At 40.8% G+C, this 26,195-nt stretch overlaps 1 protein-coding gene across 1 annotated transcript in view; it reads right to left on the bottom strand.

Moving 5' to 3' along the window:
- Nucleotides 1–26,195, bottom strand: part of htr4 (5-hydroxytryptamine receptor 4) — a 121,452-nt gene that overhangs the window by 74,363 nt on the left and 20,894 nt on the right. The window contains 1 exon segment of the mRNA XM_051072567.1: nt 6,774–6,852. Within this exon segment, the coding sequence (XP_050928524.1) occupies nt 6,774–6,829 (56 nt within the window). The 5' untranslated portion in view covers nt 6,830–6,852.

Here is a 26,195-nt window from a genome sequence, read left to right on the forward strand (position 1 = left end):
CTGACTACAGTTTCATCTACAGTTTCGGGTAATAAAAGAGCAAGTGTCCTCTTCCTGAATGGGACGCCTGGAGGAAACAGTACACCTGCTTTTACAGTTCTTCTCTCTGACCTGCACCGCCTTATAAACTGCATTAAAAACACTTCTATTACAGTGAATACAGGGAATTCTGACTTGAAGGATACGGCTGTAGAAACAGGAACGAATGTAAGCTGTTGTTCAGACAGCAGGTAACAGTGGTGTATTTTCAGTATCTTTACCACATTAAAAAAAAGTCTGCACATTTGCCCCCCTGAGGATTTCACATCCTCCTGGTCGCATGTAATCAGGGAAGATTTGGGTTTTCACAGGTAGACGGAACATGTCTGTCACATCTACCTGATCGTAATCAGGAGGTGAAACTCCTCTCCTCAGCACGCTCGTCCTCTTTATCTCCTCGGAAGATCAAAAGTGACAAGAAACCCAAGCCGCCCTCCTCCAGACGCACACAACCACACGACTCGACGTGATGAGAGATGATGTGAGGCGCCGCTGTATGATTTCACCTTGTGAGGCAGGTCGCCTCATGAGGGCCAGACGAGGACGGAGGGAAGAACACTGATAAGAAGGAGCTGCACTAATTATTTTAACACCAGTGCATCATAAAACTATTACCTTTCCTAACAGTAACACCTCAATAAACGTCCAATGTAGCATCTTTAAACAATCATTTTAAAGCTCTATATGATGCACAGATGCAGAGTGTGTGGAGGTGACTTTACATATTTAGTTTTGCATTTCCTGCATGTATCCTGCAGCTGTAAATTCTCCCTCCTGTTTCCCTCTCCTGGTCTAATCCCCTCCACACAGCGAAGCAGCTGCTGCAGCTTTAATCAAAACCACAACACAGAAACCCAAAGCAAACAGCAGTGTTTCCTCGTCCTCCTCCACATCATTAAAATACGCTCCCGAACAGCTACTGCATGTTTGTGTGTGTGTGTGTGTTTGTGGCTGAGAATGTGTACAAAGGATTTTCTGTGAGTGTTTGCAGATACCATACTTAAATGTGATTGTATTTCAGAGGAAAAAAACACAAAAAAACAATACATTCAGTGTGTGTGTGTGTGTGTGTGTAAGATCATAAACACTTTGTGCAGCAGTTTTCAGACTGTGTGTATCAAAGAGATCGACTCAGACTTCAGTTCAGAGCCACTTGTCAGCAGCAGTTAGCTAATTGTTCTGCACCTCAACTCTAAATATGACATATTTGTTTTAGTGGAGATGCTGAAGTTTCAGGTTTTATTTCTTTTTTTCCTCATCTGTGAGCTCTAACAGCACGACTGACTCTTGAAGCTTTTAGTGTGCAAGTCCACCACCTTCAATTACAAGAAAAAATCTGAATTTCCTCAGTTATTTCAGCTGTTTGATACAGAAACCAAACTGCAGAATGCTGTCAAATCAGCTAATAAATGAAGTGTCTTGTGGGTTTAATACAGTTTAATATACTCTGTTCTCAGCTCCACTTTTCTTTTTAAATCTGGCTAAAATGAGAATTCTCTAAGGCTCAATATCAGTGAATTAAAAATTAAAGCAAAAAAAAAAGAGATTCCCCCTGACCAGGCATTTATCCCCATCTCTTCTCATAAATATTTCTAGAACTTTATACTATACAGCTAAATCAGTATATGATAATGTTCTCGTTTATCTCCCACAACTGGCCGAGGGTCTTTTCTAATGGAGCAGCATGAAAACTGAAACTATCACTCCTCCTGTGGCTGCATGTCTCCTCCCTGGACACTGACAGCCCCCACAGCTTTCCAGCTCTCTTCACCAACCAGTCTCTAACTTTGCCATTTGGTGCTGGACAGGTCGTGTACAGTGGTTTACCAAGCTTATTTTTTTGCAGAAAACAGCTGCGTGTTGTTGCTGCTGGAACCAAGGTTAAGCGAACTAAAGATACAAAAACACAAAAACAATTTTATCAGCTTTTAAAAAACATTTTTCTGTACCACAGCTCATTCGTGTCAATGAAATAACCCCTGAAAAATACAGAGGGCTTGACTTTGTCCTCAGTGGCAGCCACACCCGCAGTGAATCATTTTAGAGGCGAAGACATGAGATGCGTGAAGGAGCAGGCTGATGGAGGATTTTTCTGAATGTGTGTCATTTTCTGAAAGGAAAGGATCAAAGAGCAGGAGGAGACGCCGGAGGCTGAACCTGCACGTGCCTGGAAGTGCTATCAGTGACAGGTGGGATAAATCACCTTGTCAGGCATGAATGGAAACGGGTTAGAAACACTGTATAATACACACACACACACACCACCTCCTGCCGACTCCTCTCCATCTGGGAGGATAACAGATTCAGCGGGTTGACAGACGTCAGTGTCATTGCCGGAGATTTTGACGGAATCGTTAGCGTGCCTCGATTCATAGATCCGATCCTGCCTGAGTTGAATGGAAGCCAAGGCGTCCTGCTTTTCTTTTTTTTTCCTCGCTGCCTCAGTTTGTGTGAGTGTGTTTGTGTGTGTGTTTGTGTTTGTGTGCGAGCTCAGCTTCATGCATCAGCAAATGCTTTTTTTGTATGAATGGAGGATTTCTTATTGAGATTACGTAAGAAGTTGCTGAATGAATTATTCAGCCGGTGAAAGAAAAAGACGGTGTACTGTGTTGCCTGCCAACTCTGCACTCTGCTACACAGCCACCAAACGGCATAACTAAGGCTTGAATGGAGAGATGGAAGAAAGTGAAGCAGACGCAGATTGTTCCGCGGACTGATGCTGCCAGCGTGTTGGAATTATCTACAGGTGGCTGGAGGTGGCAGATGATGAATGTTATGAAAAGATGCAGGAGTACAGAGGATAAACTCTGCCACACCCCGCACACACACTTTGTAAAACACAAACTACAGAGTTCATTTACTGTCACACAACAGGTGACGTACAATTACAAGAGTGGAAGTTCACATTTTACTGCAAAAACAGACTGAACTGGAGCAGGAAGTGCTGTCGCTGTAACAAACACACCAAACTCTGTTTATAATCTCTGATATTTTAAAAGCTTCCTCACTTGCAGGTTAAGATTCCTTCAGTGTTTACAGTTCAGGAGGTTTTTACTGGGAGCTGAATGATCCTCAAAGGTCTCCTCCTCTCCAAAAGACAGACACAATAATTAAAACTGAATAAAGCAGTTTCATGTAGAAAGTCTCTGTTTCTCAGGTGCTCTTCAGCAGACACACGGTAGTTTACACTTATGTCCCTGAATGCATCACACAAAAGAATGAATGAATGGCAGCTGCCTGAACTGGATGAATGAGCAAATAAAAGAGTGAACGAGAAAGCAATTGACAAATGTACTGTAACAACAGGAGTGGGGGCGGAGGCGACCCGTTCTTGGTGTCTTTCTGTTTGGTTTCCCGAGGCCGAACTTTGCCAGTGAAAGCACTCATCCTGAAAATAGGATCTGTCACAGGACACCTGAGGTGGCGAGGAGAGGCAGAGTAAACAGCAGAGCGAGAGGGAAAGCTGATTCGAGGAGAGGAAAGAGAAGCTCGCTGCTACCTGATCGCTCCAGAGTCTGACTGACTGCGTCGTATTGACTTATGGCTCGAACACGTCGGGCCTGTTCCGGGATGACCGCGCTCGGCAGTTGCATAAAAGTCCCTGACATGAGCTATTACATTGCAGGATGTGTTTGACGTGCAAAATATTAGGTGGTGGTTGAAGGAGGATATAGTGTGGCATTTGGAGGGACGGTCTTCTGTCATGCAGTGTTAACTGGGAGACTTTCAGGGTCTCGTTCAAGGGCAGCTGATGCTTTCTGGAAAGAGTTTTAGTGTGAATTTATTTTGTTTTAGCCATCCCATTTGTTACCAGAAGAGCTGAAATTTGACCTTTGACATATTTATCTAATGTCGATTTAAATACAAGATGCAAACAGTGCAGAAAGACGGAATATGAAGCTAAAAGCAGGATTGTTGTTAAAGCCCCGACTGTGCAGCTTTGGCAGAACTTGAGCAAACAGCCTCTCTCTATAACTCAAACCTGCACTGTGAGATAAAGTAAATAAAACTCAAAATATGGCCAGACTAAGAAGAGATCAATTTTAGATTCAGCATGTGCAGCAGACATGGTGGATGAGCACTTTTGTTTCATTCAGCGGTGTGGCAGGATGGAAAGGTTTCTCCACATCTGCATTCTGACACAGTTATAATACAACAAATACATTGGGAAGCCTCCAAAACCGACTGATAGAGGATTCATTTGCTTCACTTTGTGCACAAATGAACCACGTGCAGATAATTAAATGGATAAATTACGAATACTGCAGTGAAAAGGTGGATTCTTGTTCCATGTCCTGACACATATGGTGAAATATTCCTGCCAAATAAAGGTGACACATGTTTGTGACGTTAAATAAGATCACAGGCTGAATGACTCTAAGCCATCTGCACAATCCCACCCAAGGTTATTACATAAAAACGGTGTGACATGGAAAACGAATCATCTTGCCCCCTTGACAGATCTGGGTTATGCATTAGGAGTCACGCTGGCTAATTAAAACTTCAGATTTACTCTCTGGAAGTTTGTAAATCATGTGGGCTAACTGATACTGAATGATTTTAAGCAGTGCTATTATAATAGTATGTTTGTATGTGCACACTTAAGGTCCCTGCACTGACATATTAGTCCTTTTGGACACTGATAACAAAGATAAGTTTCAAATAAATTCACATTCATGAGTTTTAAATCTCTGTTACTGAGGTGCATGCACAAGGTGAAATCATCGATGCAGGGAAGAAACACAGTGGATAAACAGTAACCGTGTAATTGCAGAGCTATGATTCAAGTTGCATGTAAAAACAAAAAGGGAAATGACAACTGTAGGATCCTGCTAGGTTTCCAGTTAACCTTGCTGCGTTGTCTCAGCACATTCACACCCAGTCCAGTTGTGGATAACGTTCAAAATCCCATGCAGGGAAAGTGCACATGATGGACATAATGACCCACATCTGGCACAGGAAGTGCAGGACAGTGCTCCCACCGCACCACAAACACTGCTCGGAAATGTCTCGAGGAACATGAGAAAGAGCCCAAGGTGTTGACGTGGCCTCCAAACTCCCCAGATCCAGATCTGATCCAGCCACCACCCCGCAACCCACAGCACCCAAAGGATCCACTGAGAGAGCAGCAGATGATCTTGGTCTCTGACAGGATCTTTACTCACTTTCTCATTTTAATGCATGGATGTGTGTCACTTATCTACCACCTCGTCTTCATCAGTGTCACAACACATATGTGATACCGGGATGTATGTATGTATGTATGTATGTAGGGCAACATGTGGGCAGGGGCGACATAAATCACACTCACTGGCTCAAGTCATTAGGCTTCTTTCTGTCAAGGCTGTTGGAGGCCGCCGTCAACCTGATATGGATCCCATACGCAAGCAGGAAACTGGGTCACGTCGTGAAAACCCACCATCTCTTAATCGAGCCTGTCTTAGCCTCTTTCTGCGTCTTTCACTCTGTGTACCGTCTTTCTTATCGGTCTGTGAGTCAAAGTCATGAAAGAAGTGCTCCCACTGCACCTTCGCAGTGACGATTTAAGGAAATTTCAAATCTGCTCTCTCTCACCCTGCGGGCTGAAGAGTGTTAGCCAAGCGGAGGAAGCTATAAAATGAGTCTTTACATTCCAAAGCTGCCAAAAAAAGACCACCCAACAGTTTCAGCAGGATCCCTGCTTTAATGAAACCAACAAGCCTGAGGGCAAGAAAACTACAGAGGCAGTAGAAATCCCACACTGTCTATTGTTTCCTCAGCTGAACCAAATATCTCAGGATAGGATGCCCTTGAAGAAGGAGGCAGAGCACTCGATTCATTTTTTGATCTGCCAGACCTTTGAGACTGGTTTATTACACAATGAAGCAGCCATGTCTGCTGCTGTATTTCCCCAGATAAAGAGGCGACAGTCTGTGTCGATGAACAGATGCACACAGGCGTTGTAGCTTTTCAATACATTCTGCTGTATACTGTATTTTTTAATCATTCTGTGGTTCCTCTCTAAGGGCTTGTCTGGTGGTTTTTATTTACAGGATTTGAAAATGTTTGGGTCGGTACGGCTTCACGGTGCACGGCCCTGGTGCTGTAAAGTATATAAAAGAGATGAGGGGATATCTTTCAAAAGAATGGTTTTCATGCCTCCAGGAGAGTTCGACAGAGTCAGAAAATTTACGCCTACAAGTACTGAAGCTGAGATAAAGTGAGAACAGACAGTCCAGTGTTTCTGGTGTTTTCTCAGCTTACAGCGTTTACAGAAGTTTTTTTACACAACTGGTATTACCGCCTCGGGTACTGATATGCCTCTGCCAACCAGTCCAGTTGCAGTTAACTACTGTGTGAAATGTTTTGTGAGGTAACAGTGACCTTTGACCTTTCTAATCAGTTCATCTTTGAGTGCAAGTGAACGTTTGTGCCACATCTGAAGAAATTCCGTCAAGGTGTTACTGAGATATCACGTTCACAAGACTGGGACGGACAAACTGGAAACATAACCACAGACGGTGGGGATGCAAAACTGCTCATGTCAAAATATTAGATTAAAAGAAACTGGAAGAAAAGTGTTGAGATAAAATCTGAAGAAAGGACAAAATCAAACTGTAACATCAAGTGTCCCCAGAAATAAAGCTGCAGAGTTGTCACTTTGCTGCATTAAAGTTTGGTCGTCTATTACAAAGTGGATGTGACGAGGAGTTGGAAGTGTTCAATCACAAATACAAGAGCTGATTAGTTCTCACCTCTCACTGACAAGCTCCTCCATCACCGGCATCTGGCCTGCAGCGCTGACATTCATGTGACCATAAATGCAGAGAGTCCCTGCAGACAGAAGATCACAATTAACAAATTGACACAATCATTTAGATTATTACAGGCTTAACTTTTAATTACACATTATAAAAAACAACTCGTGGTGTTGATGGATGAGCAGATTGCATTAACATAAATGTATTAAACCGAATCAGATTTATGCAAATGCGGCTATTTGTTTGACATTTGACCCGGCATGATGGCATGATGTATGTGCATCTGTAATTGTTTTAATTTATAGGGAAAGTACCAGCATTTGGTTGTTCATTCACACGCCTTTTAAGTAAAACTTTGACACACTGCTAAAATGGAGACAATCCTGGAGCCAGTAAAATGAACTAACACGTCCAAAAATGCATTTTTATTCATACTTCATTTCCCTTGTGCAGAATTCAATCATAACAGTGATGGAACAAGGTTCAGCTGTTTGAGGGAATGTAAATTTCCTCTGAGAGGATGGACAGCGAAGGTCGGGCCTGACAGAGAGGTCACGAGGAGACCGAGGACGATCACGACCCGTTGATTTACCCCCGGAATAACAAAAGCCATTATGCTTCAGCCATATGGGCAGCTGTCAGAACCAGTTCATCATGTGGACATTTTAAACCTGACAGGCTTCTGCACAAATCCAGAAAGAACAAAATCCCTGTCAAAAACGATCAGAAAATAGAAGGAACTTTTGGAAACTAGGAATAAAATCAGCCTGTTGAGAAACAAAAGCTAAAAATATCACACAACAACATCAAAATGTTCAAGTCTTGGTATTAACTTGAAGAAAATCCAGTTTTTCAACCAGAAATAACACTTGTGCACATAATCTTCTTATGCAGTATTCATTCTGTCTTTCTCCCTCACGCACACAGATGGACAACACCAACCAAATATGCAATCATGTAAACATTGACTTATATTACATCATGGTGCGCGGGATTACTGTCCGACAGATGGCATATGTTCCAGATGCTCAACACATATATGCTGGACGGACGTAGCCGGCGTGGAGTCGACTGTTTTATGCATTAACTATTCTGGAGTACCTACAGTCACGAGGACAGACTGCTAGCATGGTTTTAAAGTTAGCTCAGTTAGCTCTTCACATAATTACAACAATGAACGAGTCATTCTGAAGACACATTTGGACATAAAAACAACAACAGTGTGCTCTAAAGAACTTTTCCCCCAGTTGATGAAGTGTCTGCTCCGCCAAAATAAACTTCATACTGTACATGATGTTCTGGTGTCTGGGTATTAAACACAAGAATTTCATTTTGTCTGACTCAAGATAGATTTAATATATGATGCTATAGATTTAACAGGCTTTACTGTGATTTTCCTTTTAAGCCAGGCTCCACCTTATCCAAATACAGTATATGGATGTAAAAGCTTAACCCAGGACGATCAAAGAATGTAATTAAGTTTAAAGCGTGACTTGTACAGCAGACTAAGACCCTTTATTCTCACCATACTGTATTTGTATATGAGGATAAATCTTCCTGACAGGCACATATAGGCGTGTGCATGAGGATTATTCACAGACACATTCTTCACACGAGTCTGTACAGCTGACCTTTAACCTCTTATCTACAGTAACCTCTGGCTCTCATCTTGTCGCATTAGCAAGTCGAACCATGGAAACATGGCTTTGCTAGTGTTAAGACTCAGATGTGCTCTTAATCTTTGGTCCTGCTTTCTGAACATTCGAAAGCATTGTCCTTATGGTATTTGTTATGACGATAATATTAACTGATGTCGTCCTTGATCATAAATGATTTATCAAACTGCAGCTGACAAGCATAACAAATGGAATCGTTTTTACTCTGCCGTTTTATTCAATGCGTCTTTATCTCAAGGTCAAAAATGACGGACTCCATGATGAATGCATGAGCTTGCAAGTCGAGCTAGTTTATATCTGTGTGTCTGAAATTGTATTTTTTTAGATAAGGGGGCCCTGAGAGTGTGTAGTTAAATGTGCTAGCTTTCCTGAGTCTTATCCAGTGCACTGCTACGTTTTATCACCTGTCAATCAGTGGAATCGCATAAAACCTTCATTAAGAGTGAAGATCATGTCGCCTTGCACTTTCCTCTGCTAGCTCATGCTCATGCCAAATGCCATGTTAAGATGGCGACGCAAATAAGGTGGCAACAGCCAGAAAAAAAATCCTGTAGTTGCAAGAGCTTGACTTAAGGCCCAGGTTCAAAAATAGCAGAGTTATTCGTTGAAGGGACTCATTTATCCATTTGTAATTACTTTCCATTACTCAGCACAGAATCATCACTGGTGCCTTTAAACAACTGCAAAGCTGCTGCAACACATCTTCTGTATTTAACATGTGGAAATACAAAAGGAGACACTGTGGTTTAACAAGCAGCCCGGGCTACAGTTAATAAGTATTTACTGGCATCAGCGGCTAGCTTAGCCCCAGGGGACTGCACGCAGCACTCCAGAAGTCCTGCAGGGTTCAAACAACCTCCAACTCTGTACAAATCCAGATGATTCCTAAAGGCGGAGGTTTAGCCAGCTAAGAGGACACAACATCTAAAAGAGACAAGTAGATTTAACATTAATCCCAGACTTCCAAAGGCAAGAAATGGGTCACTTTGGAGAGGGTTACTTAACTAGCTGGACAGACTTGTCGCCTTCAAATGAAACAGGTGGGAGAATTCCTTTACAGTCATTTTTCAACAGCTCACATGGCGACATAAGTACATACTGATGCAGATTTTCCCACCTTCCTCCCATACGTGTACAATGCAGGTCATGGCACCGGTGTAACGTGAGCGAGCGTTCATTGATCCAGAACAGATTATTATATCATCATGAGGATAATTTGCCAGGAGTCTGAAGTCTCCTTGGCACCGTCTTCAGGTTGTGCTGGGTTGCCCGCCGACTCTGTTCTATAATAGACGCAGTCGGGGATGTGAGGCAAGTTGAATGCATGACAGAGCTAATGGGTGAGGCCGCTGAGAGGGTTTACTGGAGTCTGTCAGCTCTCATCCAGTCACACAGAGAGGAGGAGAGGAGAAATACAAGGAAAAGTATGACACTGTGAGGAACTGATGGAGCTGAGTGAGAAAAAGAGAAAGGTAATCGCAGAAAAAAAGGAAAAAGAGGAAGAGAGAGAGACAGACTGGGACAGTCATGATACAGCAAATTGCTGCGTTTTCATGCTCTGACAGTTTCTTAATCTGGTGACTCAGGCGAACAGATTCTGGGTCGATGCATGAAAGCCAGAGAAAAACCCAGGTAAGCTCATATTCTGATAATGAGACACAATCCTTCACTGCTGCTGTGGCATGGAAACTTAACTTAAAAAGTTTGGTCTTGCACAGCATTATGGGAACATCTTGATATCAACAGAAGCCATGGCAACGAGCAAAGGCAGAGGAGCCGGTTTATATCTGGCAGGCTGTTTGAGCTGTGGGCGGGACATCACAAGTGGACAGAAATATTCTGTTAAGAGGTTTATTCATGGCAACATCAATGGGAGATTCAGCTGAAGGGTACCAAAAGTGCATGAGTCCTGAGTCCAGCTTAGAGCCGAGTTCATGTACATTTAAACACGTAAACACAGCCCCTGCTAATGTGAGAAAGTGTCAGTGGTTATGTTTACACGTATGGAGGAGAGGGACGATTGGTCCTAAAGGAGCTGGTGTGTTTACTCTGTATCTGGGTCTCCATTAAGAAAGCAGCTGACAGAACATTCCTGCCTGCAGACGGAATCTCATAAAATATTTAAAGTCCAGCCACTCGCTGCCCCTCCGTTTTGGAGAGAGTCATGGCGGGATGCTTCTGTGTTGATGTGGCGTCGTCATCTTGAAAGTGCATTAACCTCCAGTCAGCTCTACGTGTTGACTGTTGTGTGTTTTCAAGATGCCATCCATTCCAAAACGCTCGTCAACAACCAACAAAAATCTTCAGTTTTCCCACATTTTCAGTCGACAGAGTACGAGCTCTTATCTGGCTGAGCCTGCTGACCTTTAGTCCTTTTTGTTACTTATAAATGTTTAAAAATAAGATCCCAGAATGATAATCTGCAGCTTTAACTGCTGACACAACACCAGAATCATGGCACAGCTTGATGCTGTTTCATCATTTGACTGCAGAGGAGTGTAGATCACCAGTGGATGCCAAGCTGATGTTTCAATATATGCTGTTGTTACGGCAATAAAATATTATCCAGGCTGTTTTTCTATAAAACAACCACAGGTGTTTCTGTGATGGGATTGTCCGTTTTACCCCCTACAGGATGCAACACCTGGATGCCTCGCTGCAGCTGCTGTTCCTGTTCTGCCAAGTCTTAAACTGAGTGTTGGGGATGCAAAAACCAAATAAAAGAAAGATCAGACCCAGTTGGAAAAGAGCAATCAAGAGACATCAAGTGTGAGCAGAAACAACCAAGAGCGACACATCAAGACCGGCAGATAACTCCAGACTGACTGACTGAGTGGAGCGTCGAGGGGGTGGAGGGCTCGTCTGTGTTTGTTAAACTGTGCAGTGATGGAGCTGGTTCAGGTCTCCTGAGGTTCAGCCAAAGGTTTCCAGTGAAGGCGGGGCTAATCTTCAAAATTAAGCTCCTGTGTGTGCAGCAGATACAGTTCACCTCAGCACAGTGGCCTCCTGGAGATAATAAACTGAGCAGCAGAGGCTCATCTTTATCTGAGCAATAACTGTATCTGTGAAAGCATCAGGGTGTAAAAATACATGTTACATAAATCAGTCCTTTATGAAACAGGTGGTATTTAGAGGATTTAATGCAGTTTTTACGCCTCTGCCTCAGTCTTTAGAGAATTTAAACACTAGCGTGAGTAGCTTTATTATAAAAGTGTGTATCCAGTACTTACAATGTACTGGATACACACTTATAACACAAGTAGTATAAGTATTAAAGTACATACTGTGAAGTGTGATGTAAATTCCCACAAAGAAAAGCACACGACAAACATGACATACAGTTTATGCTAGAGCTGCACAATTCATTAAATATTAATGGCGGTTGTGATTTTAGCTTCCCACAATTAAATGAGGATTGTCTGCAATGTTAACGTTTGATCATAGAAAACTCCACTGCACATCAAATCAAGCGCTCCCTAAACTCCCCAAGCAGAGAGTGAAGAGCTAGTCCCTCGAAACGGAGCGTGGGGAAAACCACAAGCAGCAAATTCATTCATGTGTTTCAGATATTAAACATGTTATTCACAGACATATGAAACCACTGTTCTAACACTTATGTCACTGCTTACACAATCGTCAGACTCTCACAACTCGTTTTGTCGTATGTTTCAGAGCAAACAGCCATTGTTGACATGAGAAGAGACATGTTTCACTTCTTCACTGGACTTTTTTTTTCATATCCCCTCTCTCTCCTCTCTATTACATCATTTTGGTTCCATGTTAATTCCACCACCAAAATATGTTTGTCAAAAACTCATTGTTGTCTTTCCAATAAAAGTCATGGAAATAGAGAAACACAAACACAATAAAATGCCACAGACGAATCTAAACAACCGGTTAATTCAGTCTCCCTCCAGACTGCACTGAGGTTATTACAGTGAATCTTATTTATTGACTCCAGAACATGAAAACCAATTAAGGCTCCTTAAATATATTTAATGCAACATCACATTTTAACCAAACTGCTGCAGCTGCTGTAGAGCAATTTAATGATGTATTTACTTCAGAGAGGAGACGCAGGTACAGTAAATGGAAGCATCATAGTACAGTAGAGATTTAATTATGTGCAGATGATATGGTGAGAGGTAAGACTTGAGCTGGTATTATTTATTTTGAGGAGGTGAAACTGGATTATTGGTCATGAAAGCAGGTTATTATGGGATATTGGAGGAGTGCTAAGGGCCTGAACATAAGTACACAATAATTAGAGTCTGAAGATAAACAGTGACCTTTAGATGAATACACTCTTAAACCAGTAGGAAAGAATTTAAAACATGATAGTTTTGCTAAGATCGCTCTGACATATTCACTTTGAAGAGACAAAATACACACACACACACACACGCACAGTCGACCTTTCAGCCAGCTCCATATGTGCTAATGCACGTCCACATGGGAAACACACTGGATGTGCTCGGCGGGCTTTAAAACAAATGCAGCTTGAACTAATGGTTTTACCACAGGGAGCGGATGGCGTCATGCCAGGCTGTTAGAGTGCAACTGACCAGTGAAGTTCGTGCCCGCTGGGTTACACACACTCATGTTTTACTTCTGTACGTGTGAGGACCCTACCCTATCCTAACTTTAACTCCAAGACCACAGCTGAAAGAATTCGATGGCCAACTAATCAGCAGACTGGCAGAAATAATCGTTATTAAGCAATTTATCATCAAAAACTGCAGCTTCTCTGAAGAGAGGGTTTTCTCTGTTTTGTATCATTGTAACCTGAATATCTTTGGCTTTTTGACTGTCAAACAAAACAAGCCATTTAAAGACTTCTGAGAAACTGGGATAGACAATTTATTGACGATTAATCAGCAAAATAATTTAAAACCTCCCATGACTGTCTAAAAGTCCTCTTTCAGTAACAATACAAGTCTGAGAGAAACAATGAATCTCTCTTTTGTTGTTATTGTTTCGATATGGAGACAATGTTCCCCACTCCTTCAGTCTGAAGACAATAACATTCACCGAGCCACAGAAAGAGACAGATGAGAAAGTGAATGAGTGTCTGTGATCAATACTCCATAGATCTGAAGATCTGAAGGTCACTCTTCAGCCTCCCAGAGTCAGACGCCACTTAATCAACTCTCTCTCTCTTAGTTCAAGCCAAACAAAGCAATGTCAATTAGATTTCAGTTAAGTCTTAATTAGCCTAATGTTAATTATCTATTTACAGCTTTAACTTAATTAATCAATTACTGCTTTTATTTCAATTTAATTATCAATTAAGTGGTTTTAGTTGGCTGGGAAAAGTTTTCTTCAATTGTAAACAGTGACTTTAATTAAAGATTTTACAAGTTTTAAATTCATATTTATGTTTTTTTGATAAATATTTTGGCCAACAAGGCACTCTGGGACCTCTATAAATTAACAGATACTGGATTAGTAGGATCTACTTTTTATCAAGTGAAAAAACCTGAAGAACTCAACTCAGAACTACATTTAAAAAAACATTATTACATAAAAGTACACATAAAAGCGGTTAACTAATTAACAGTTGCAGTCTGAATTAAATAAAACATACATTTTTTGATGAATATTCAGTTATTCTGAGGAAATATTTTTATATTCTAAGAAAGACTTTCTCAACAAGTGATTTTCCTCCAACATCCACCTGTCCGTCATCATCTATTCATCCATATCCTCCTTCTTTCTGTCAGTGTCAGTTACCCCGTTTCTCATCCTTCAAGCACCAACCGCTGACCCAACCATATCGTTTTACATTTCCTCACGCCAGCATGGAGCCATACGGTTCTAATACTTCAGAGTCAAGCAGCATGACCGAGACATGGCACAGCTCTGGTACTTTCATGCGCAACGGGTGTCAAACGGCATTAATGAGATGAGTCATATGACATTTAGTGCACTGGAAATGCTTCCCTTTCTTAATTTCCTCTCCAGCCCACCACTCTCATGCATTTTTCAGCATTGTGCAGTCGTGCAAACCGGTGACAGAACCGAGGAGATAAGTGGCACAAAGTAAGTTTAGAACATATGTGCACAGCATTACCTCCAACATCTCCTATGAAGCTAGCTGAGTCTACATTCATTTCATATGGCAACCGCACATTTAAAGTCCTTATACTCTCTGAATGGACAAAACCCACTGTTCTTCACAATAGCTAATGTTATTTCTATGATATTTAAAGCTGAATAAACAGATCATTTTGATGCTAACCTGGAACAAACAAACTGACTGATGAGCTGAGATTTTAGTATTTAATATTGTCGAACTGGTTCTTTGGATGTTTAGAATGTATGGTTGAGTCCGTTGGCGACAAAGTTAGAAATTAGCTGGTGAAGAAATAGCGGAATATTTAGCAGCTAAAGAGAGATCTTTCTCAGGTGTTGGTGGAGACCAAACCAGAGGCAAAAAGTGGAGTGATACTAGACTCAAGTTTAACGAATGGACAAAAACATCTTGGACATGCAACTTAATAGCATGTCAGGAGTTTATCTTTTAGCCCCCTAGTGGCCAGAGTCATCAAATGCAGCTTTAAAGAAATAGTAAGAATAGTAGTGCCACCAATGCAAATCTGCATATAACCTTTAACAGATTATTCCACAGGTATTATAACAATGATTTAAAAGTAGAGTGAAATGCCTTATTTTATTAATTAATTAATTTAAGAATTTGGCAGAAACTAAACTACAGTTAAAAGTGTAAATGACAAGAGCAGCAAGTAGCTGTTTCCTGCTCTCACAGTTTATAGTGTTAATGACCTGTCAACACTTTTCATTTCCAGAGGAAATTAACGCCACTCAAATTCATAACTAGCCAGAAGGAGAAAAACAAAGACTAGATTAAGGCTGCACACACTGACAGATGCTCAAACACAAACACACACACACACACACACACACACACACACACACACACACACACTTCTAAGATTGAAAGCAATCACCAGTATTAGCCAGACGTGTGCATGTGTTTGTAATGATCCAGCACTAGAGTTTTGTCACCAACTACATCTGTTGCCCGTCTCCCACCGAGAGCCCCATTAATCCTCAGAGCAGAACACACTGAGGAAGGTGACCTGTCAGGGGCCGAAGAACTGAACCAGGACCAGCAACAATGTCCCCCAAACTGTGAACCCTTCATGAGGAGGCCACACTGGGCGAGAATTTTCTGGACATGGACCAAGGATGTTTCAGAGACGAAGAGAAGAAAACACACCTGAGCTCATCTGCCAACTGTTTCTGTGAGCATACAAAACTAAAGATGTCTTTAAACGCATCAACACTGGCAACATTTTTCAAAGATAATGAACATATCTGCTTATATCTGAGCATTATTAAGCCAAAACAAAACAAACCATTGCGAATGATGTTGCAGTTCTACACAAGTTGCAGTTTTTTATTTCAAAAGAAACTAGATGAACATACTTTAGGGTGTGAATTTACATGATGATGCCTCAGTGCGAGGACTTATGACCTTTCTGGTGGGCCAACATTTACATAAATCACTAACGGTGTTTTGCCTTTTGCTGCATCATAGCTTCAGGATGCCAAAGGAAACCACCCAAATCTTGCACAAGCAGTTTTAAAATGTGCTGATCTGTGGTGTCGCCACAGTTTCTACAGAGTGTCTGTGACAAAATACAGTATATACTGTATTACATTACCAATACTTTGGACTTCAGTAAATAAAACTCAGCATGTGGAGTGAAGCATTTAGACTGCCAGGGTAAGGGTTCAATTTCCACTACGTACCTAAATACGCAAGCTGATTGCTCTTATTACAAAAATGAATATTTCAGTGTAATTACTGTACATGTAAACACTGGACTAAGCAGTTTGAGTACTACCACAATTACTTAAATGCAGCGTTGGTAAAAGTCAGTAAGGAAGATTTCCCTCTCACTTCTTCTTATATTGGGAATTCCTGCCAGTCTTTTGCTTTTCCACATCTATCTACTCCATCACTTCCTTTTTCCCACACCGTCAAAATCCTTTTCATTAATTTCTGATGCAGCAAATCTGGCCGATGATCTTCATACATGGGCTCCTTGATCCAATCAGTCAGAAGTTAAATAAATATCACAGTGTTTCCGTCAGTCCTTCTTTCAGACCGATGACAATGCAACCACCTCCTCCTCATCACCACCTTATCCCGCAGGATGATCCAGGTCTTTCAGCTGAGAAGTTCAGTCTTCCATCTGTCGGCTTAAGTCCACAACCACCAGCGTCGAGACCATGGGGGAATCTAACTATCCACCTGTCTTATTCCAGGGCTTTCAGCTGTATCTCACAACTGGACTTTGATTTAAGATTATTTTGTCAAACTGTCTTTTAATTCAGCTCAGTTTATGAAATAATATCTTTAAAAAGGGCTGCAGGGAGAGATCTGAAAACCATGAATTAATTATTCTGCTTCTTTTCACCTGATTGCAAGGAGCTTAACTTTGCTAATAGTCAATCAGGGTCAGGTGGTAAGTGTGTGTTCCTAGTTTAAGACTCACTGATTAAAATCTTTACCCCGCTCTGTCTCCTCCAGGAGGGTTAAAGCTCCGTCCTTGCCAGCTTCTATCTTCACACCAGCTGCTGTCCCACCTCAAATTCCTCCCTTCTGTTTTGATTCACTCCAATTATCTGCCAGCTCCTGTGCTCTGAGGACCTCTCCAACCAAACCCTCATTACTCATAACTTTCCCCTTTGCTGTGTTTTAAAGGAGCGACAGAAATTACCCTTTAGACATCTGGACAGACTTGCTCTCGAGTTTCCTTCCAAGCACAGGCACAGGGATGACTCTGTTTGGTTTTATTTGACAGCGGTAATTAAATTTGCCCGCCTGTTGGTGAGGGGCAATCCAGCTGCCAACTGTGTGGATCTCCAGGCGGGGTAATACTTCACTGTGACAGAGTGGAGCCCATGTGAATCAAGGTGGGCGACAGAGAAACTAACTTCTGTCATCATTTTGGCAGAGACGACGGCTTTCTTCAGCACCGACAGGATGAGGACACACACTTGTGTACCTCTTGATGAATTTTCCATTTTAATTTAAATGCTAATTTGAGTTTGATGGCAGTCTTGGGGGCTCTTCTCTCTCAATAGCAAGATGGATGCTTCTCCTTTAGTTGTATTTAGCCTCAGTAAATTCCTACTCGTTCTCATGACTGTTTCAGTATGGCTTCTACACATTGGAGAGCTCAGCTAATCCAACAGTCAGAGTGCTAAGCCCAGTTTCCTCAAGTGATAATAATAAATATCCTGCATTCTCTGGGTACATATGCAGGAATGCTGAGCAGCTAAGATAGTCTATTTACTCTCCACTGATGAAATCCACCAAGCCTTTTTGGCAATTTCCATTTGCATACTCAACCCAAACTCCTGCCCCAGGTTCATTAAGGTATCGATCCAGGAACTGGGATTATGCCTTGAATCATTCATGTGTGTCCTTATGGTGGAGAGAGGGAGGGGAAAAAGAAGGGGTGGGTTGGGCAATGAAATGAAAAAAGAGAAGAAGGTGAGGTGAGAGAAGAGATGCAGAGACAAACAGAGCTGAAAAATGTCAAAGAAGAAAAAAGATTTTGAAAGAAAAGAAGATTAGAAAGAGACAGAAAGGCAGAGAGAAGCTTATGGGACCTTGCCAGGAGTTATTTGAGTCTGTGTCTCATCACATTATTGATTTCTAATATCAGCTGACAGCTGCACGGTATTTCATGGGCATTTGCCCTGTTAAATGTCAGTATTATCTTAGTTCAAGGCCTCTGATTAAATAATAAATAAACCCTGGACCACAGGAGGAAGAGAGGAAGCAGCAAGGGTCAAGTACTTTTCCTTCCCCCTTAGTGTCCTGAGTTGACAACCTGCACCTATCAGTTTGAATAATATTTTACTCACCGGTTTCATTGCCGAGAGTCCAACAAGTCAACCAACCAGATGAGTTTTAGATGATTCCCAAGTTTAATCCAAGCAACTGAACCATTTATAAGGAGTAAAACCAAAAAGGAGAGAGCGTCTCACGTCTATTTGCGCACCCTTTGCACTGCATCTGCACGTGCAGACACAGTTAATTCAGTGAGTCAAAGAATAAACCAGGAAGTAGCTTTGCAGAATCAAATGGATGTTTTAAATGTTTGAGCACAGACAGTTTGGGTGTTTCATTTTCACTTCCTCATAATTTGGACAAAAGTTTTGAATGAAGTAACTCCCCAAACATGCAGTTTCAACAAGAAATTAAACAAATTTAAAGCGCACTACTGTCCTAATGACTTTAAGAAATAGATTATGAAATAGATTGTGCACTATTGCATCACTGCAGATAAAGGTCTGGTCTGAATTAAAGCAACAATATGTATGTTAGATATAGACTTTCGACTACAGTTAAATAAACATGGCATGTGTGCTTGTATCTATCCAAGTTTATATCAAGAAACCTTTCTATTTAGGAAAAAAAAAAATGTAATTAAATTTTAATGAGGTACAGATGCAGTCTTTCTTTTTATTTTGTCACTCAACACATAGCTGACATGATTAATCGGTTCATCGATTGGTCAATCAACAGATATTTTGAGAACCCCTTTTGTTTCGATCATTTTTCAAATAAAAATAAGTTTCAGCCTCTAATAAAAGAGAATTTGTTGCTTTTCTTGGTCACATCATTGTAAACTTTGTATCTTTGGGTTTAAGACCATACTTTTTCCCCACTGTTTTTTTTGGACATTTTATAGATTGATGATCAATCACTTCACAAAAAGAATTATTTAGTAATCTTTACTAGTAGCTAAGTTATTGTTCTAAAGGAAAGAAATACACCTAAATACTTGATAATGTCAGTATAGAGCCCACTCTGAGCAGAAAAAGACGACCGCATGGAGACAAAAACGTCATCTGGTATTTTGTTCAGATATTGGCTTGAACTGAATGTCAGAACACTCAATAACACAAGCAATCAGGAGTGGGCTCTGCACTCTGAGCAGTCATCAAAAACTGACCTTTCATACACACTGACTGTCCTGTCTGTCTCGCTGTCTGTCTGTCTGTCCGTCCTGACTGGGTATGTCCACAGGAACTCTCCCAGCGTCGTGCCACAGGGTGATTCAGTGGAGATTTCAACAGAAAAAGCCATAAAAACCTGCTGGACTGTCCAAAGATCGCCTGGAGAGAAGGTGACTCACAACTGTATAATAAGTCTGTCACTTAAGACACACATACACACACTTGGTGATCGTAAAGTCTGTGGCCAAAGAACCTCTCACAAAAATACAGCACCTTTTAACCATCAGGCCGATGATATAAATGTCAGGGACGGTCACTGCTTAAAAGCAAAGTTGGTACGAGCTTTAACGGGACAGAAAAGACGAGTGAAGAAGAGGAGGGCAGCAGATGGTGAACAAATAGGAAGAGGCCTGATGGTAATTTAATAGAGCACTTGATTATTAATATAGAAACTGTATTCTGCTTCTCAGATACAGACAATAATTAGAGGTTGGAAGCACCATTAATCTTCCTGATACACAGTAAAAACAGGAAGTTGCCAAACACATCAACCAGGCATCCCGGTGGTCTACAGATCTACAGTCTTAGGATCTGTTCAGGTACTTTAGACTAACCTGTGAAGAAAAACATTACTGTGACTGAAAGAAACAAACAAAAGATTAAAAATGTACTGAACTAATTACAATTTTGGTCTGATAATGACAGTAAATGAAAAGTCGTGAAATTTTAAGGCAGTCAATCCAGTAGTTGTGGATTTCACACAAAACCTCAAATGTGATAGCGGAGCTACATGTAAAAATCAGGAGATCTTAAAATAGTGTTGTCTTGGGACCACAAACGTCTGTACAAAATACATAAAAACGTTGACCTGCTGATGGTGATGGAAGGAAGACGAAAGTCATAATCAATTTCATGACTTTGCAGCCAACAGTTGAGATAATTCAGTCTGGACTAAACAACAGATAAACTCGACATCCCTTGACCCATGCCCCTGTTGCACTTTGTCTTACTGAACAGATTGAGTACTTGGCGTCTCCTCCCAAGGATTCCTCTTGCACTAAAGTGTGAGTGTTGTTCCTCACATGTAAGTCTCTTTTGAAAAAAGCTTCTGCCTTTTGAGTAAATGTAAAATAAGGAAACCTTAATGGACCTTCAGCTAGTTCTGATATCAGATAATTGAAAATAAAACAGACTTAATGTTCAAATGAAATTACAGTGAGTCTTTAGCTCCATTATGTTAGGGCTTCTTCTTGTAATTATTCACAATGGTATAATAATATACCCCGTCACCCTTAGAGCTAATTGTCCACTACAGTTGATACTACTTAACACCAAAATCACTGTAATTATATTTAGTTTCTTTTTAATCCCAGGCATGTTTTCATGATGCTCATGAAGCGACTGAGAATAATCTTCTTTAATGTCCTTTACTCCCACTGTTTAATGATAGGAGGAGCATGGATGTCAAGGAAGATGAGGACTCATGTAGGACTGGGATTATTAAGAGTTTGATTCACGGGATTATGTTATAATAAAAAAAAAGGGGAAAGTAATGGAAAGCTGGAGTTGATCTGCACCAGAATTTCATTACGGGCTTCATTTGACCTTTTATCTAACCTTAAAGTCAAGGCAGAATCGCGTTGTGTTAAAAGTCATCACAGGCGGATGTTCACAGGTAATGATCGACTTTGACGTTTGACCAAAATCTACTCAATTCATGCTCAAGTCCAAATGAACACTTAAATTTGAATAAATTCCCTGAAAGCATTCCTGACATATTGCGTTCAATAGAATGGGAAGAATGGACGGACAGACAGACAACTCAAAACATAATAAAAAACTGAGAAGGCGCAACAAATCTGCCATGTTCTGCATTTCAAAGAAAGTATTTTAAAGCAGGATACCACCTCCAAATAAAAGTTTATTACATACTAAAACAATGTTTCCCAGTCAGTCCACCACCCACCAACACATGTGAACAATACAGCCTCTTGTCTCGTGCATTATTTAAGACATGCCATATTTTTACGACCTAACACCCACAACAATTTAACAAGTCATTACCAACAGCCCTGGTTCCGCTAATTCAGGTCATCTGCGACAAAGTCCAAGGCCAGAGTCGCTTTCCTGAAACATTACAACACTTGAGTTGGTTATATTGGCTAATACTTCTTTTTATTACCAGAGTTTTCTTCTAGTGCAGAAGTAATAAATGATGTTTAGGAATTCAGTTTGAACTGTTGTAATCAGACGATGTGTTCACAGAGACTTACATCTGGTTACCGCCAGACGTAATCACCATGTTGGGTGTGTTTTGAATATTCAGGAAATGGCGTTCAACCTTGACTAGGCAAACAAACTTCTCCCTTTAACTGCGAAGAACGTCAAGAAAAGACGCACAAACCAAACAGTGAGAAATAATAAAACATGTAATATCATAAACACCATGACGGGTATATTGTGCAACACAAATCAAACCAAGAAAGCTACAAGAACAGAGGTTGTTTGTCTAACTAACTGATTATTGAACTATTCCTCCACTCATTTATTCATTCAGTTTGTCAGCTGGAAACCCTCTGCTTCTTCAGCTCCACCCACTAAGACTTAACCCAACCAATGAAAATGAATTCTGCCTCGAAAGCAGCTCTTCCTCTGTGGATTTGTTTGTAAACCAAAAATCCAACAAAGACTTTATTAAAGCTGACCATTAAAAGTGACGTTAAGTCCTAAAAATGCGTAGTGAAGTCACAGAGACACGGGGGAACGGTGGGGATAACTCCACCAGAGCTGGTTCGTGTTCCCGGTCCCATTAACCTTAATGGTAGTTTCTGTTAAGCAGCATCGATAGGAGCTTCGGGCATGTAGGTCACAGACATGCCTGTACATCACTGTAGCAGCTCATTAATGACGGTGGAAACTGCTACCTGAATATGTTCTCTGGTTTAACAGCCAGAGATAAGAACCTGACAAACAAACATAGCAGTGGAAAATCCTGCTGTGCAACCCCCGACATTAGATTTTCACTTAGCTGTAAAATTAAAAGTGTTTCACTTCTCAAGGTCTTTTTATATAGTTTATTTTTCAGGAATAATTCAGTGAATTGTCTTTTCAGTTAAGCAGTGATGTGTCCTTCTGGTTCTCTACTACTAATAGAGAAGTGATAAAGTGTTGTGGATGACTTTGCTTTAAAAATAAATGAATAAATTAAAAAATGTCAGTTTCAGAGTTTTACTTCTAGTATCACATAATTAGTTATTCCACCTTATAATGAAAAAAACTGGAGCAAACAGACTTTTTTGGGGGGATTCTCTGGTGTGAAAATAGAGTTACAGTATCTGGAAATTTGGTTTTAAATCATTAACAATAAAAAAATGTGATTAAATCAGCAGCTGCCATTGCCAAATTCCAACAAGGATGTCCTCAATTATAAATTAATAATTAATTGACAATCAAAAACTGCCTCATTAGGCCTGTGAAAGAGACACTTTAGATGGTGGTGATAAACAAACAGAATCAGATTCATCTTGAATACATCTCAGTTAGAAGCTGATTAAGTTTTTAAAGCCTTTAAAATGTTTCTTAACAGCAGATCACATCGGCTGCTGGAAGCTTCAAAGAATGAAAGTGCCTTCAAAGAATATTTATCTTAATTTGGGCTTTTATCCATCACTCAGTGCCATCAGGGAGGCATCTGATCGAGGACAACGAGCCCAAACATACAACCACAGTCATGAAAAACTATCTTCAGAGAAAAAGAAGGAGTCCTGCAGCAGATGGTTTGACCCCATTAAAAATCATGGAGTCAGTCTAGGATCTCAGGAAGAGACAGAGGAACTGTGGCGACTTCTTCAAGACGCCTGGAAAAATACCTGGAAAAACCTGCCTGACAAATACCTGGAAAAACTGTGAGTAAAGAGCTGATGGGAAATTACTACACACATAAAACCGATTCAAACTATTCATGGTATTATGTTTTAAAGCATCCTAACGTTGCTTTCAGTGGCTAAATCTTATCCATGCAGCACTGTATCATCAGTCGAGCTGTGATGTACTCGATGCCCTGTGTGTGTGTGTGTGTGAGTGTTTGCCCACACATTCCCATGCGTGACAAATGCCCAAGTCTGTTGTATCAACATGTGGTTATGCAACAGTCTATCACAAAGTAATAAGGTGCATAAATCACTCCTGCCCGTGTGTGTGTGAGTAGATTCCTGAGTGTGTATGTATGTATGGGCATTTGTCTGTGTATGTCTGCATTTGTGCATTAATCTCTGTTTGTGCGCTTCTTTGCAGGTTTGTTGTCTTTTTTATTTTTATTTTTTTTGCTCAGTGTGTTCTTCCTTTGTGTGCGTGTATGTGTGTGTTAGTGTGTGTGTGTTCAGACCTTTTTATTGCAGTGCCATAATCCTGGTTGTCTTAAGCAAGCAATTCCTGGTACAGTGGCACCACAGAGTTGATAAAATGACTTGACCTCAGAGTCCACAGCCGTGTGTCAGAGACTGTATTATAAACCATCTATCTGCAAAGCAACTATCTGCTACTAGATTAGATCCTTTATTCTGCTGAGAGCTGGAAACTTGGAACAATAAAAAGATAAAAAATGTTCTGCGGCCTTTGCCAGGAAAGCTTTAATTAGAAAGAACGATGTGCAGGGAAGCAAATGCTTTCTGACTGAGTTGGACGGCCGGAGCTGGTTGTAATTTTATTATTGTGCTAAGTTGATCATCAACTGAGGCCAAACCTTGACCTCACAACGGCCCTGATGCTTCAACATGAACAGGAAAGACAATTGAACAAGTGTCTTTTCATTATGAGACATCCAGCTCTGTAAATAATAAAGATCTAAGTTAATAAAATGACTGCAGAGATTAAACAGAGTAATTCATCATTTTAAGACGCAGTTCTTGATTTTGTGCTACCTTAAAAGCAAGACTTATATATGACTGCATGTCATGTCAGTGACGATCCCACAGAGACTCAGTCGACTCAGCAGTTTTCCTCAGCTCTATGGAAAGCATTTTTCATCTCATTGTTTTGGTTTGGTCCACCTTAACTGCAACAGGAAGCTGTTTTCAGGAAACAAGTTCTGATATTCCCACTATGCTACCTGCACCGGCACCAAAAAGGCTAGTATAGTTCACTTAGATCAGATCTCTAGAGACACAACTCCAGATGAAAGCTACTGTTGCTGTATGTCTGTTTTTGCTAACTTGTTCGCCATATCACCTTTATAAGATGATAACATGCTTAGGTTTTGTTTACAGATTTTATAATACAACTAAAACCAACCTGATGAGTCAAGCTAATGCACTGTTGGTGCTAATTCTCTGTGTGTTTGTCACTGTGAGTGAATCCACTGCCTTCTTATTTACTGTTATTGTATAGGATGTTAATAAACCTTGTTTATTGCCATGCACTTGATAACCCTGCACCATAAATACACACAACTAGCTACTGTTTGGTATTTAATATAATAAATTAGAGCTTAGATTTGCAGATTTATGTTGCAGGTCATTATTGTTTTGTCTAATGCAGAAGTTGTTCACCTGCCAAGTTCCACAGGATCAGAACAGGAAATTGTCTTGGTGGCATAGCTGTGAATAAATATTTACCAAGTTTAGTTTCCCATGACACACTTCTCAGGACAATATGACTTTACATACAATATAAACTGACAGTGTTAGGCATGTTTAGCCATTAGTCTGGTTTATCTGGTCTCTTATGTGCCAAAATAAGCTGATGGACAAAAAGTAGCATCTTAAAAATGTCTTTATTTTGTTATTCACTTCGTTTTGAAGAATAAATGCTTACATACATAGCTTTAGTTTCATCTCCTGGCCTTTTGTGCCAGGATCAGAACCAATTCAGATATCTGTAGGAAGGGAGGGTTTTCAAAGTGGACCAGTCAACACTGTGGGGGCTCAGCTAAAAATAAGTTTCATTACATCAGGCTGGGTTGGCAGACTGACTGATTCCAGCAGGCCAGTAATGAGATACCACTCACTGGGCCTCAAATCAAACACACACTCAGCCATGCACAGCTAAGACACAAGGATGCAACTCTGCACTTTGACCCCTGTAGACTCGTCTCTCCCGGATACCAGTGATCAGCACAGAAAGCAGGATCATACACCTTTTATTGGTCTTCATGTTCTGATGTTAATTCTCTGGCTCCTCCCACTGACCTTTAACCCCAGCAGTCAGATTATTTATACCCACGCAGGAAAGTTTGCATAACAAAAGCTCCATTCTGCCTACTTAAAGTAAATATCACTCTTGGATGCTGTCTCACGGTTAATGTTCAACACATTCCAGGGTTTTTGTTATGATGAAATGTTGTAATTTATCTCTTCGTTACGGACACTTTAAACCTCCATTTATCAGTTACCTACTTTTTCAAGAATTACAACAACACCCAGAGGACTTGGGTCAATTTGTTGCATCTGTTTTTACGAGGAGGCAGAAAGATCAACTACAGGGAAGGAGCCACTCGTCGCCTAAAACCTATAACATAGCGTTTCTGATTCTATTTTTATTTTAATGTCATCAGTGACTTGACTTTTATGTGGCAGAGCAGGCGCAGGATGACGGCTGGCAGATGTTGTTAGTGTCACTCACACTGGGAGCAGTGAGCAAGTAGGAAATGACATGTGTCTGTTGGTATGTTTGTCTTTTCTGCCGGGGGGGGGGTCCTTGAAAACATCCTTGTTCAAGCTGATTTAAATGATATGAT

The sequence above is a fragment of the Lates calcarifer genome, linkage group LG8 (assembly GCF_001640805.2).
Source record: "Lates calcarifer isolate ASB-BC8 linkage group LG8, TLL_Latcal_v3, whole genome shotgun sequence".
Classification (NCBI taxonomy): Eukaryota; Metazoa; Chordata; class Actinopteri; family Centropomidae; genus Lates; species Lates calcarifer.